We start from the raw sequence: 16,227 nt of genomic DNA on the forward strand, positions 1-16,227 counted from the left end.
GCCTGGTCTGACCTGGCCTGGACTGGATTGTACACTCACTTCCAGAACCGATGACAAAGGTCATGGACATTTTGTGACGGTATCTTATTAATAAATTATAAAATTAGACAGGTAATTCAATCATATTTTGCACAAGGTACACTGGATATAGAAAAATCCGCCTCAATAATGTGTTTTTTAATGTTGCGTAAACAGTTGTGCACGTGAATTCAAGACTGGGAAGTGCATGACTTGTAATGTAGGACATTCTTTCACCCTGGTTTCACAATGAGTTCATCTCCGTATCAAAGAGAAGAACATGAAGCCACTACAGTATGTGCCAGCAATTTGGCCCAAGAGAAAAGCGTCGCCTTTGCCGTGACCGTGATGACTCCTAACCTTGACATTGCACCTGCTAGAAACTTATTCTCACATACTGGTAGAGTGCTCTGAGTCTAAGCAGGCGCACCTTTGCCTTCATCTCTCCTGGCCCGGGATTGGCCGATGAGCCTAAGAGGCTGAGGTGTTGCAACAAATAGCAAGAGCCACAGGGCCGGTCCATTCTGCATTCTGCTCAAGGGAGGTTAATGAGCCAAGCCACCGGGCCGTCTGCCAAACATGAGCGTCAATGCAATGAGCCTGACTGCATTACCACTGAGCTCTCTATAATTATACACTCTATTGCAGGTATGGGGAGGGAAAAAAGTTAGCGAGTGTCAGGGAGCACTTGTGAAGGAAGAAGGGAAGAGAGGAGGGGTGCGGTGGTGAGATCAAGCGAGCCGGGGAGAGAGAATGCTATGACAGAGCGCTAGAAAGTGAGAGAGGGAGCGGGAGCGAGGGAGGGAGGGAGCAAAGAGGCGTTTAGAGAGTGAAAAGGAGAGGCAGGGACTGGATGAGTAGAGGAAAGGCTGAGCAGTAGCGAGGAAGAAGATACAAAGTGGATATTTCTATATGCCCGCCACTGCCGCCAGCCCGATCCAATGAGCGACCTCTCCAGTTGCAGAGACGCTCAAGCACCCGGCGAGGTATGTGTCACCGCGCACCACTTCCTCTCCTCTGTGTGTTTGTCAAGTACTGGGCGAGTACGTGAAACTGTGTCAGCAACTTTGAGTGAGACACAATCATTGGCTGTCGACTTGAGGCTTACGTATGTACAGTGCTGTCAAGCATCTCAAAATCTTGTTTTTGTGTGCATGTCAAAAGATGAATGTTCACCATTCACTCAAGTAAGATCGATGGCACCTGCGCGTGTTTCTGCGTGAGTGTGTGCGTATGTTGAATGTGCACTATTCATGTAAGACAGCACCTGCGTGCGTGCGTGCGTGCGTATGCGTGTGTGTAGGCGCATGGTGGGGAATAACCGAGAGAGTGTGAACAAGCTGGTGAGTGTGACTGATCCAGAGAGAGCGAGCGAGCGAGGTGGGGGGGTTGGAGGTGCATCACTCAGCCTGATCAGGACTTTCAGAATTAGAGCAGTGGGCTTAAATAGCCCTGGTCCAGGGATAGCAAAGGGGCCCGAGAGGAGGTGTGTTTAAACTGGGAAAGTACACGGGAGATTGTTCAGAGTGGGGCAATTTGCCGCCCAGTCAGGAGTAATTGGAGAAAGAAATCAAATAGGAAGTGTAGTCGCTGCCTTTGAGATCTTGTGGCAACATGTACAGGTGCATCATACAGTTCAAATTTCAGACAATGTGTGCAAACAGTACATTGAACTTGAAGTGACGTGCATGGAGACAAAGCGCAAGCAATACAAAAAAAAGAAGATTAGCTGTACATTTCATTCGCTTTTATTGGAACTTTGTGGAGAGGAATGTTTAACAGGTTCAAAGGAGACATTGCTCATGCTCTTTCATGTAAGCCCTACAACAGTTTAGTGGCCTCGCTGTCCTCATTCTCTCAGTCCAATTATGAGCATTTTCTGAGGCGTTGAAGAGGGACTGAAGATTGATTTCCATTGTTAAAGGCCGTATGCTGAATACTTATTTTCTTTCGATGTGTGTCTGCTTAGGAAACAAATGGGGCTGAGTGACTGCTGGCCCTTTAAGAGGTTTATTTTTGCAGAGGCACACATGAAGCAGGAGGCCGCGGCACACTGATGGTAGTGTAGCGGGCCTCGCTTGCGTGATTCCACACCACACATCCCGGTGGACCAGCCGTAATCTTGTGACTAAGTGACTGCGAGAGTGAGTGATAAAAGTCTGAGCGTGTGCTCTCTCAGCACAAGCTCAAACAGGAGCATCTTCAAAAGTCAAAGCTACAGGTTTTGCATCTGACGAGCGGAATCTGCCCCTTTGCAAGTGGAGCTCTCTGAAGCCTAAAAGTGATAATAAGTGGGAGCCTGAGATTTAAAAAAAAAAAAAAAAAAAAGACGCCCTTATGCATACTGCGTGCAAGTGTGCCAACATTCCCACGTACTTGTTTTGATATGTAGATATCACAGAAAGAAATCTGAAACATCGGCGCCTCCTTCTTAAAAACATCAAATTCACCCTAGTTTACTCACACCCACACTAAAAAAAGAAGCGTGCATCTCGGAATATTTCATACACTTAGAAGTGCGTACAGCGCCTGTACGCCCACCTCCAAAAATACTTACACACTGTCGATATGTGAACTTAAAATAATCATCTCCTTATGCAATCTGCATGTTACATAATGCATGGCCTGTCATTATCACAGGGCTCCTTCACGCCCTGCTGTGCTTCTCCACCTACCTACCTCCCTACCACACACACACGCACACACGCACACACACACGCACGCGCACTACACTTTGTGTTGACAGTCATACTCTACTCGAGCACTCTGTCACCCGCTCTGAAGGTGTGCTCTCCTGCAGCCTAGAAGATGAGTGAGAAGTAAAGAAGGTGAAAAAGATACAGAACATTGAGGAACGTGTGCAAATGTGTCAAGCCGCTTGTTCGGGGGGAGGTTAAGCTTGTTCATGTGGAGGCGTTGAAGTTTTTCACTCATTCTTTAAGGTCGTTTCGGGTTGACTGATGTGTTCGTATGATGCCTCTCATTTTTACTCAGTCACACCCATCCATTCAAGCTTTGAAATAGCAAAATGAGTTTATGTTTACGCTACTTAGTCTAATTTAAGCAATTCAAATGTAATTTTATTCGTTGGATAGAGTGAGAAATGGGTTGTCATCATTGTTGGCACTGTTAGCTCAAAAACGTAATGTAGTTATTTTACTGATCACTTGATTTTAAAAGGAACTAAGTTGTTCCTTGTTGCTTTATTAGTTACTTTCAGCAGAAGCCAACAATTCTGCTTAACATAAAAATTATTTTGCCAATACTTTATTGGGGCTGCTGGTGATTTTTTTAATTAATAAATAATAATAATAATAATAATAAAAAGCCTTTTTGAGTTAATTGTATATTTCTATTTTTGTATTATATTCATATTGTTTTGTTATTTGTATATTTTGTTTTTATAATTTAAAAAAAAAACATTCTGGTTATCGCTGAACATGAATAGCCAGCTTGTTTAAATATACAAAAAAATGTTTCTGGACTTAATATAACCATAAAACTATAATCATAAATATTTTTTTTATGTAGTGTATATATTATTTGGCCATCAAAGACTTGCGCATTATTTTGCTCCCCTCTGCACTCTGGTGACAAATGTTTCCTACTCTCTACCATGAAAATAAACTAATAAATAAATAAATATTATAGAAGTAGGTCCATATTTCATTTGCATGATGATGGCAAACCACAGTGCAGTGATGATGATTATTGCAATTATCGTAATTGAAGATTCAACTCAGCAATAGTAACTTTAATCAAACTGCTATTTTAGAAATGGTAATGGGTTAGATTACTTGTTTAGTTTTTTTTTTAGTAACGCGTTGCTCAATAAGGCATCAGTGGTCATCACATGTGGTCCTGTGTGAAGTTGATGAGTAAAGTGGGGGAGCCGCATGGCCACTGTTCCCCACTCAGCGGTCTTCCAGATGGAAGGGTTTCTTGGAAATGGCTGGACCACTTCAAGGTTACAGATACAGAGAAGACGCAGATGGGCAGCTATGATCGCACAAATCCTTGAAGCAAAGGTTTGTGTAAGTCAGCATTATGTAGCTCAGTCCTTGCCTTTTCTTTGACCTTGGCTCCCTTGCCCATGTGCACCATCAAGAAATTTGATTCCTCCTCCGCACCTCATCTACAATAGGGGTTCAGTGACCTTTCAGCCCTGCCACCCACAACTCACACCTACACTCGGTCGGGACACACTGCGCTCATTCTGCAACCTTGTGTGGTGTTTGTACATCTGCGGATAAAGCAGACATACACGTCACGATATATTTTGCCCAGTATTGGTGTCACTGTACAGAAGAACAGACGAGACATGGTCTTGATGAAAGATGCTCTTGCCTTCGATACCCTTGAAATGCTTTTCAGTTTCTTTTATATCCTTTTTTATATGCATACCACATTCATACACAAACACTTTTTATTGACCTTTATGCAGTTCAATCTCTCCTCTTTTAGTAGATGCTCATCAGGTGATCAAATGATTCAATAATAAGCCTCTAGTGATCCTCCCATCTGTGGTCTCTTCTCAAGGGTTCTCATTTTTCCCCCAGTAGGGTTTTTTGCGGTTTTTCCTTGCCCTCCAGGGAGTTTAAGATCAGGGGATGTTTGAGAATAATTGTTAATTTTTGAACATGAGATTTGTTTGTGATTGAGGTCTATATAAATAAGCTTGACTTGACTAGTGAAAGTGGTTTAAAACAGCAGTCCCCAACCTGTTTTGCGCCACGGACCGGTTACATGTCAGACAATACTTTCATGGATCGGCCTTTATATGAATATATAATAAATATATAAATAAAATGATACGACGCATAAAAACAAATACAAACCGCATAAAATGTAAAACTCACCATTAAGTTTTTTAATTATTTTTTTATATTTTTCAAAATTGATTCTTACTTATTTTTGCTAGCTTCGCGGGCTCGACTAGGGAAACATGTTACGTGACCGGGATGAGCGTCTTGACCTGAATTAATTGATCACCGATAAAACGAATGTTTTTTTTTTTTTCTGTGCGGCCCGAAACCAAACGAACCACGGACCAGTACCGGTCCGCGGCCCGGTAGTTGGGAACCGCTGGTTTAAAAAACAACAACTTACAAATGTGTCTGAGTTGATGTTCAGGGCTGTCTATTATAGCAGAGGCGATGAATATGAGCAGTGACTGTGGCATTCCAGACAGCCTCTGTGCACACAGTCTAGACAGATTCTCTGTCAGTGAATGGCACTCAAGCTTCCAACAAGAGACTTGGCTATGGTCACTCAGAGGAGTTACCGTCACTGTGCTCGCTTTACTGCGTGCTGACATTTTGATGCTAAACCAGAAAGCGAACACAAGCTTACTTTGATCAACACTTTCCAGGGGACAGTGTTAAAAGACAATGGAATGAATGGAATGGTATGGAAACACACACACACACACACACACACACACACACACATACACACACACACACACTCACTAGAGACACTTGTGTTGTTTCTGACAAACTGGATCTCAATTGCTCCCCCCATCCCTCCCTCCCCCCATGTAGGCTTCTCATCTACTCGCATCAGTGCCTGGGAGTTGTTAGTCATCACAAGCTAGTGGAGAAGTGCTGCTAAGAACATGCTTTTAAAATTTTCGGAAAAGGATGTTAAAGTGATGGAACAGGGTACTTCTTTAAACGCACTTTTATCTTTACCTGTGCCTGTCAATTTGAGCATTTCATAGTTAAACATCTATGTTAAAGAAGAGAGCAATCAGTGGAAAGTGCAAAAATGAGACAGACATTTAAATGTCAGTGAATGACAAGTTGTTGCACCCACTTAAGAAAATGTCAGCCTCACAGGTTTGCAGAATACTTGTTAACTGTCATGTTGACCTCTGCAAGAACCTGTGCACGTACCCTATGTTTGCTCATGTGTATTTATAGGGTCAGTCGCAAACGCAATCTGTGGAGGATTCACAGGTGTACATTTTGGCTCTGCAGGCTGGATGACCCCAGTGCAATTAGATGAGTCATATTTAACTGATACTGCGTAAAAGCCTGCTTAAAGAGTCATCGCGGGCCTATTTATAACCAAGGGGCTACAAGCCCGCACCACCACAAGGTGGGATTTCCTCCCAGAACCACACTAAGCCCGCCAAAGGCCGTACCTGTTAGGATTGTCTGGGATTAACCCAGCTATACATTACAAGCTTCACTCTCTCCTCCGCGCCACTCAAAAATGCCCCCACTTGCAACGGAACACATTCCCTGACCACTTGAGCTGGGAGACCTTTGATTATTTTGCATTGGGTCTGCAGTATGCAGTGGTGTAGAAGTACATTGCATCATATTGAGACATTTTACAAATATCATGTAGTTTTAGATTTTATATATTTGAAACTTGTTCAATTAAAAATTCTGGCTGTCAGGGTAGTTGTGGATTTCATTGCAGCAATAATAAATTATTATCATTATAATTATTTATTATTATTATTATTATTATTATTATTATTATTATTAGGAATGAGTATGTACCGACACCTGAGGTATCGGTACTGGTGATGATGACCGGCTTGGTCATTTTACAATCAGAAAATCTAAATTAAAAATTTTAAGAAAATAATATTGCCATTAGTTAAAAAAAAAATCTACAGTGAATATGGAGGTGTTTCTTTAAATGTATCTGTCATTAGTTTTTTGTGCAGAAATTTTTATGCGGAAAAATACTAGTGATATCGGTATCGATATGAGCGACTACTCAAGATTTAAGTACTACTTGTACTGTATTGGTCTGAAAAAAAGTTATTCAATTGTTTTGAAGTGAATGACATGTTCTGTTTGAGTTTATTTAAATTGTATTTTGCCGCCAATTGAAGTGCCTGGAATGAATGTGCAGATTAACACAAAGACATGCATGACTCAGTAGTCTTGCTAATGTCCCTGGCCACATGCGGATTAACGTGTGTGTGTCCGTGTGTGTGTGTGTGTGTTAATGTGTTTATAGTAACTCTTGAGCCATAAGTCCATCCTCATTGTGGTTGAGCCAGTTACGGGTTGGGCTTCCTGTTGAAGAATGGGTCAACTCTATCTTGTCCCTCTGCTTTCTTTTCCACTTTGTTACATTCAGCGGCAAATTTTCACCGCAGCAGATATCCATCACAAGAGATCCCTCACACGACCTCAAACGGGATCAGATTCCTGATATAGAACAAGGAGAGCAAGAAAGCAATACAAAATCCATCCATCATCTCTGCTCAGCTGCTCAACAAAAACACAACTCCACACAGGAAGGCAAACACCAAGCACATCTAAAAGCTGAGATTCAAACCAAGAACTTCAGAACTGTGAGACAGAAGTGCAAACCAAACAACCACACACAACCAGAATAAAATTGTAGTTTCAGTTGCTTGTTTCAGTTAAAATAACGATACAAATGTGCACATTAAACTTCACAAGACCTTCAACACTCTTTCCGTATATAGTTTCTGCATCAATCATTGTTATTTGAAGTGTGTGACTCATTTGACCTTATTTGACATAGTGCGAGCCTTCATGTGTTGGTGTGTGTGCGAGTATACCAAACCAACAGGGCAAAGAAAGAGGAAAAAAACAAACCCAATTATTGCTGTTGCGTGTGAGTGGGTTTTATGTGGGGGGTTTTCCGTACAAACAGGGTGTCAAATAGTTGATGAGATGTTGTTTCTAATTGTATATTGATTATGACCTCTTTTGGTGTTCAATTGCAACTTTGTTACAGCCTGTGCAGTCCCACGTAAATTGCTGCTCCATCCTGTTCAGAAAAGACAGTTCAGTCACTTCACCCACCGACAGCGAACAATCTCCCATAGTTAACTTGTCTGTTGATTATAAAACGGCGTCTTGGTGGCTGCCTCTTTGGGCACGTGTAGATCATTCAGTTCGGCATAATTTGTTCCATTGGAGCAGTACCTCTACAAAGCCTCTTTGTCCCACTTGATACTCCTTAGTTGAGTTTGTTTACAACCGGTTTGCTGTCGGCTGTGGCTTTTTATGCTCCAGGCAAGAACGCTGATTTTGAACTTGTTCACCTTGCGCCTCATAGCGTATTTAAGTAATTATTCATTTTAGTTTTAATACACTCCACTATTTTTTCCTTAGTCAAAACAGTTTGACTTGACGTCTGGAGCTCTATTTTCATTACCGGCGTAAATCCTGTGAGGAGCCTGGCGTAAATCTGCAGTATCTCTCTAGTTCTACTCGATGCTAATAATTTCATAGGCAAGCGCAGATTGACGGATCTGTGGGAGGGAGGGCTGCGCCGTTGTGAGCAGATGTTGCTTTGACTGGTTGCCGGTCAGTCACGGGGCAACCGTTTATAATGTGTTGCGGTGTTGCATAAAATGGAATTTCACTTTAGTGGGACAACAATAATTATATTTTAGCATTATATCTAAATAATAACCTTTTGGTGTGCTTCTCATGACAAACCTTTTTGGATGATCAATTTCTGGAGCACAAATCTTAAGTTGTGTCATAATTTAATAAATTTGCCGAGAACTATTTAAAATAGGAATGAACCTTCAATGAGCACCTCACTTCCTCTTTCACTATGACTATATTGTTGCGTCAATTCGATGCCAGTCAGTGGAAATATGATTAGTCATTTGATTCATGTCATGTTCTATTTAGTTGAACTGAAGAATCTAATTACTTTTTAATTGTTGGTTCAAAATGATGCTTACACAGCATAGGATGATTTTATCTTGACCATTTAACACTCACACTGTCATCCCCACGTATGCGTGTGTGTGTTGGGGTGTGCGTGCGTGTGTGTGTGGGTTATACATATTAGGATATATTAGGACATGGACTCACTCCAATAATTCCATTTATCACTCATGGCAACGTCAAGTGGATTCGTCATTTCCGAGTGGGGGCAATACCCTCCTGTACGTTGATCAAAAGCTTTTAAAAAGCCAGATATTCAATTGTTTGAAAACATTTTAATCATTGCTATTTAGTTGTAACTACATTTTTTTAAGTACCTTGAGTAATATATTAATATATATACATATATGCCACATTTTAAATTTTTTGGGGAAAGAGGTAACTGACCATTCGGTACCAATGTTTTTGGAGCAACATATGCTGATATCCAAGCATGGGCTTTTTCAGGGACATCCCCGCTTTTTTCAGCAGGATGATGCCAAGCCACATTCTACATGTGTTACAACAGCGTGGCTTCGTAGTAAAAGAATGTGAGTACCAGACTGCCTTGCGCGCAGTCCAGACCTACCTCCCATTGAAAATGTGTGGCTCCTTATGAAGCGCAAAATATGACAACGAAGACCTCATACGGTTGGTTGAGCAACCAAAGCTGCGCATCAAGTAATAATGGAAAATAATTCCACCTAAAGAATATCAACAATTAGTGTCCTTGTGAGTTCCCCAATGTTTATTGAGTCTGTAAAAGATCATGTATCACAATGGTAAAATGCCCCTCTCGCTGCTTTATTGGAAGGTGTTACAGGCATCATATTAAAAATGAGTATAAATATTTGCCTAAACTAATTAGAACAATAATAAGTTTATTAGTTTGAACAAATGTTACAGAAGTATTATTCTAGTATATATTTTTTAATCAATAAATAAAATTACACAATTTCTCTATTCTTAAGCAATAAATACATTTTGTTCTAACTCCTATTTGAATTTTGATAAGTTTAAATTTTATAGTGAAGGCTTGGCCCACCAAGTTAAAGGAAAAAGACTCACTCCATAAAATGCTGAAATGTAAAGAAACAAACCCACACAATAAGTCGCGGAGCAGACACACACAACCTGCCCACACAGTTTCAAGCAGCAATCATTTTGAAAAATAAAGGTAATGCTCACCATAAATGTCAGACAAGACAGTTGTCGCCCTACAGTGAAACTATATCAGCGTGGCCTTAGAAGCCGAGATGTTTCCAGTCCTCCTCCACTGTTATTCCGTGCCGTTCAAATGCACTTGAACTGTCTGCACGTTGCATCGGAAGAATGTAGTATCAATATTTTTGCTCTGTGAAACTAACACGTCCAATTTATGTAGCCTTCTCCAAAATGATTTCACAATATTTGATCTCTTCTTTGGCTTATCCAGGTTCAGTCTTGGCTTCATTGCCCTTACTTGACTGTTTGTGACTTTGAGCTCTCAGCGAGCTACATCGCTGTCACCATTTATTTTAATTGTAATAAGCCACGGCAGCCATGCCAATGCACTAGTCTTGACTCAGTCACAAAGGAAAATCATTGAAATCTCCCATGCGGCACTCCTGTTGTCATGCAGGAGCCTGCGTGGTTCTAATGTCAAACTAAATGCATTTGTCAAATGAGGCACTGGGTGGAAGACAAAGTATTCAAATTTAAATAAAAATTGAGTGACACTGATGAAGGCGGAAGAAACCGCCGAAACATGTCAGGTAATGAACCTAAAACAATTTGTTTGATATAAAAGAAAGCAGTGAAGTCATATTATTGATTGAATTATAGTTCTAACTTTTGTTTCCTAGTCTCAACACTAGTCTTTCTCTAACCTAAATCCACATGACCGTGTGAAACACAAAATTAGAGGGAAGCTATTCATACTGCATTATTTCACTTTTTTTGAAATGAATCATTAAGAATGACATCACACTAAATTGTGAAACATCGTAATTACAGTGAATGATTTCATATTTCATTGGAATATTGTAATCAGATATAAATAGAATCAGGCTCAGTGATAAAGATGCACATCCACAAAAAAACTACAAAATCAATAAATGAGATGACATCACAAGGTTGTGAGTTTAAACCTCTGCTCAGGCCTCCAAAGTGGATGAATGGAGTGTGTGTGTGTGTGTGTGTGTGTGTGTGTGTGTGTGTGTGTGTGTGTGTGTGTGTGTGTGTGTTTGCGTGTGTGTGCGTGCGTGTGTGTGTGCGTGCGTGTGTGTGCGTGTGTGTGCGTGTGGATCCCTCAGAGTGATTAAAGCGAGTGGGCGGCAGCAGCAACTGGTCTGCCTGTGTGGCTCTGCATAGCAGACATGTTTCTCACTGCTAGATATTACTCATTTCCTCAGTCGCTTGCACACAATCGCACACACACACACACGACACGCAACAGAGGCGAGTAGGGCTTGCTGTTATTTCCCTTGATTTTTCTGGCTCGCCCATATCATTTCACACACAGAGATCAGAGGGTGGCTAGCTGTGTGTGTAGCTGCTGCAGATGTTGACAAGTGGCAGTGTAGCAGAGTAACGAGCTGAAGAGTGGCTTGACCCTCTGGGACGTTTGGGATATGAATGGCATGCTACACTGGGATGTCTGCTCAGCTTGCGCTAAGGTCAGTCTCTCGTCACAGCTCCATCCAGCCGGCTGCCTGCACCCACGTCAAGTTGGCGCTCACAATGGACTGTTGATTGACAGCCCTGCAGAGGCAGCTCGGCTTGTGCAAAAAAGGCGGGATGATGTAGCGGCGCTATAACATACAAATCTTTTAAATCGTATTTAAAGATATTCTCTGATTAGAATGCAAATTGAAGTGAGGCATTTTCTTCCAAGTAAGCTACATTTATATGAATTAAAAAGGAAAACCTCTTGGAGTCAATTGTGCTCATGTATACCAAAGAAATAAAAGTGTGATGGGAAAGAGTACAGAACATTGAGGTTTGATGTAGTTTAACACTCCCACGGCAAAATGACTGTATTGAAAGAGCAGCTCTTATATGCATGTGTACACAGTGTAGGAGTCTTCTTTTAGAAGACATTTCTCAGAAAACTCCTCCACATGCACAATATTCCTTCTTTGTTTTCTCACACTGGTTGGCAGATTTCGAGCGGGTTCATTTGGGGAAATGTTTGTTGTTGTTTTTTAGTGGGGGGGATCCGAAGTACAAGGATATTGATTTCTGGAGAGAAAAAAAAGCTGATTAATTAGTTTAAGGAATATGGGAAGTGCTTCAAGTACACTAAATAGTAATTTGAAAGATAATCATGGATAGTTAATAGTCATTAAATTTAACAATTTAGCTCGTGAGGTATTATAATCGATTTCTCTAACATTTTTAAAATCTCGTAGCTTTTTTCATATTTAATTGGAAACCGGTCCAGAGTTTGGAAATACCTTCGTTAAGAGGTCAAGAAATTCAAGCTATTAATGTTTGATAACGCACAACTGTGAATTGAAAGCCATTCCAGGTCATAAGGCATCATCCACATCATAAAGCTGACTGTGACAATATAACATTTTGTTATCTCGGCAAAGCAGCCTATTTTGAAAAATCGAAATTGTAAAACACATAGTGCTTTGGTTAATTTATTTTTTGTCTCCCAAATATTTCCATCAATATTATCAATATTTCTTCATAATGATGATGACTTAAGTATTAATTAGAGATGGGCAATGCCATCTAAAGAAGTCAAAAATACAACACCTGGTTCATGAAGAAAATTTGAATCGTCGTTTTCTTATCATTAATTTTGATCTACCCTTTAAAAAAAATACACAGAATTAGATGGTGTTTCCAAAATGTCGGTACAAATATTTATGCTGTGATATACATATTTAAATATTATTGCTTGTTAATGATTTTTAGTATATATGGGTGAGTACATATACCAATGTATCAGTATCCGCCTGGCCTTATGTAGCGCCTACTGACACTTAAGGCAAAGAAAAACATTATTTCATCCAAAGCATTAATTGGTTTGGCACATCAGCAAATCATCATCTGTGTCAGAAATAATTCGTTTTGTTAACAATATTTTGCCATTGTGTTAAATGAAATTTCAAAAGTACTAGAGTAATCGGTGCTTGGTAACCGAAGTGTCCGGAGAAAACCCACATGGCACGGGGAGAACATGCAAACTCCACACAGGGAGTGTCGGAGGTGGAATCGAACCGGCACTCTCCTAAGTGCGAGGCGGACGTGCTAACCAGTGTTCCATCAAAAGCCGCCCACGGCATTACATTATTAATGAATAAATTAATATTTTACATTTAGAGGTACTGTAACATCATATTATTTTATATTGTATTATAATATTAGAGGGCAGGATGAAGTTATTGTATAAAACAGGTTGTTAATATTTTTTGGGGCGCACAGTATCGACGTACATCTGAGACACTGAATCTCACACCCACAGCAAACTGTCAACTTTTCAGCTTTCCACTCAGATGCATAAACAGCTTGCTCGCCTCCAACACTTAATCTGTTTTTGGACCTTCTAACTTGTTGAGCAACAGTTTACCCGCCGATCCGTGGAGTATCCCTATCTCACCTCTCCAACCGACAAGATGCGTGAGCAGACGCAGTTGCCATGGTGACAGTATGGCTGCTGAGATGACGGTACTGTAGGTTGTTATTGGGTGAACATGAGGCCAAGAGGCAGCGTGGCGTTTTGGCTGCGGGGATAGATGGAACAGCTGGGTTGACAAGATGTTAATGAAAGGGCTCATTTTGATGTTTTTTTGTTTTTGGGGGGGGGGGTGACGGGGGGAATTAGTGAAGCACCCCCACACTTCTCACTGAATGAAACAAGACTGCAAAATCTGTGACACATTCAAACACACAAAAACCTAAACAAATAAACACATTCTCACATTTTCCCATTTCCCGGCATGCAGTCACACTGTTCTCGCCTCTTTTGACAAATATTTAGTTGGCACGGATAGATACTCACTATGTACAACAACTGGTGCCGTCTCTGTCAGCTTTTGGGTGGGTGGTGACCAGATTTGACTGTCACTGGGGGAGCAAGCACTGCCGACTGTGGGAGTATTTGTGTGTCTGTTGCTGTCTGTGTGTGTGTGTGAAAGCAAAGGGCCGGGAGGGTGTATGTTAGGAGCGCGGCGGGTTGGGGGTGGGGGGGGTATTACACATCTCTAAACTGCCGCTGGGTGTCATGGGGGTGCTACATGAATATAATATCAGAATACATCTCCATATTCCAATCCACACCAGCTGTGTGTACCTCATACTTTCATGTGTGTATTTAACACAACAGGGAATGCATCTGCTTCATTAGCTGTAAGGTGTATTTTTAGCCAACATGTGGGAGTAATGTGTTTGAATGAAATGAGTAAGTTGGATAGTTTCATTCCCACCACAGTGCACTCAGGTAATGACTGACCTGTGGCTATCCAGAGTTAAAGTGTGAATTAAGACTTTGTGTTACTACTTTAAATTTTTGCGCTTGTGCGATGTATTTGTTTTGGTTTGTCAGAGAAGCTTCCGCCTCGGGCATGTCACGCGTCGATTTCAGCAATGCAGTGTAACCACTATTGAAATTTGACTCCATTTCACCAATCAAATGGAGCTAGGCGGTCAAATGACTGCACATAAAGCCTCCATGGCCCCACCCACACAGAGGCAAAGTTTTGAGTGAGGCAATTATGAGAAACAACAAAGGAGTTCTTGTGGCTGAAGGACTTTCTACTTCTACTTGAGTCATATTGTTCCTAAGTAACAATAGTCTTACTTTTTTGTTTTTTTGCGCAATTTCTTGGCTGCTCTGGTGACTTTAACCAATCTCCTCTCTGTCCTCCACGGCAGGTGAGCATCTTCAATCCCGAAAAATTGCCAGTGATCTAACAGTGATGCTGTGCCACAGCCTCCCTCTCTGTCTGTGCCCTCCATTTTCCCGTGAGGCCCATGTGACCTAGCCTACGCCCACACACAGGGGGCACCCACTGCCGCTGGAGCCCACCCATGAATCCCAGCCCTGACCGCGGCAAAGAGTGCCTCCCTCCCAAGAAGAGGGAGTCTCGGCAAGAACACTACCTTCCTCCGCCAGATGAATTCAAGCCCCCCGTGCCATTTCGGATTAGGACCAACGCAGGGCGAGGGGAGAGCAGCAGGGAGGTCGGAGAAAGGCAGACAGCTCAAACGACCCCAAACACTCATCTCCTCCACACTCCTCCCCCCCTACCTGCACCAGCACCCCTGCCTCTGCCATGGCCCTTGAGCTACACGTCGCCTGTGTCCCTTCCACTCTTTCAAGGGCACGTTGTGGAAAGGAGGGGTTCCGGGTCTCCCGCTTGGAGAGATGAAACACTCTCAACACCACTGCCTCACCATTCCAGGTGGCTTCGAGCCGAAACGCCCCTTTCCTCCCCGTCCTCTACTTGCTCTTTTAAGACTCCCTTCCCAGCTGATTCAAGAGAGATGTGGTCTTATATTAACAGCGGCCGACGAGATTACAGCCCCTCCATCTTCTCCCCATCCTACTTGTTCGGCCATACTTCTCTCTACCCTCAAGAGCCAAGTTTAGTCGACGCCAGAAACAGATACCTGGGCAAGAGGCCCAATGGACTGGATGGGCCGGGCAGCAGGACTGCCCCTGCCCCCAGGCATTTGCTCCCAGGTGATTACGGACATGATAGTATCAGAAATAGACTGGACGTGAGTCCACAAAGCTCCCATACGAATGGTGGGCGGAGACAGCAGGAAGATCTGACTCCTCAATCCGGAGGCCCGTTTTTTTCAGACTCTAAAGCTCAGGAGGGCCACGAGCCACATTCCTCACTGCAGGAGAGACATCGGCAGAGAATCCCGACCAACCCCCACCCTCTGGGACAAGACCCCAGGGCAGGTAGAGAGGGATTACCCAACACCGTGGGGGGGCCGGCAGCTCAAGCTCACCTCTACTACTCTTTGGGATCTGTCAGCCAGCCGAGCCCTCAGGCCTCCCAGTCCTACCCACCCTACAGTCCCTCAGGATCGCCATTGTATAACTTACAAGTAGAGCCAGGCCCAAAGAAGCACAATCCAAGGAGCTCCCCCAACTCGCCACAGGGTCTACTGAACAGCCATGACAGGTCCCCAAAAGGCCTTGACAGAGACCAAGACAAAGACAGAGAAAAGACTCTGCATAGGGACAGGGAGCGAGGTAAAGACAAAGAAAAGCACCTGAAATATAACAGGGATCACGTTCACACCTCACCCCCTGCACTTCACCCGTCTCCCCCTGCGCTCCTACCTCACTTCACCAAGGGTTCGCTCATTGAGCTGGCCGGTGGGCAGTTGAAACAGGTGGAGGAGCTGCAGACGGAGGACTTCTTGAGGAGTGCTGATACGTCCCCAGAGTTCCATCTCAGCACCTGCACGGTTTTGCTCATTTCCCCCAGCAGCGCACAGGGTGTCAGCCAACTGCAGGTCCACCTCACAGACCGCAACACTCAGGTAGGGCATCTCATCAAAAATAGACTTACCATAGGCTTGTGCTTTA

The 16,227-nt window shown here is 42.7% G+C and overlaps 1 protein-coding gene across 5 annotated transcripts in view; it reads left to right on the forward strand.

Moving 5' to 3' along the window:
* The first annotated feature begins 552 nt into the window (after positions 1–552).
* Positions 553–16,227, forward strand: part of LOC148402227 (uncharacterized) — a 38,010-nt gene continuing 22,335 nt past the window's right edge. For 2 of the 5 annotated variants that reach the window (XR_015863215.1, XM_088399268.1), the window contains exons 1-2: positions 553–1,004; positions 14,553–16,181. Coding sequence is in view for 3 of the 5 variants with exons in the window: in XM_088399268.1 (XP_088255394.1) it covers positions 14,709–16,181 (1,473 nt within the window). In the remaining 2 variants the exon portion in view is untranslated. Of the gene's footprint in view, positions 1,005–11,072; positions 11,342–14,552; positions 16,182–16,227 lie in introns of those variants that run through there. The other 3 variants (XR_015863213.1, XM_088399243.1, XM_088399256.1) reach the window with 2 other exon arrangements.

Source organism: Syngnathus floridae, chromosome 2 (genome assembly GCF_059516105.1).
Source record: "Syngnathus floridae isolate MCC-2025c chromosome 2, RoL_Sflo_1.0, whole genome shotgun sequence".
Lineage (NCBI taxonomy): Eukaryota > Metazoa > Chordata > Actinopteri > Syngnathiformes > Syngnathidae > Syngnathus > Syngnathus floridae.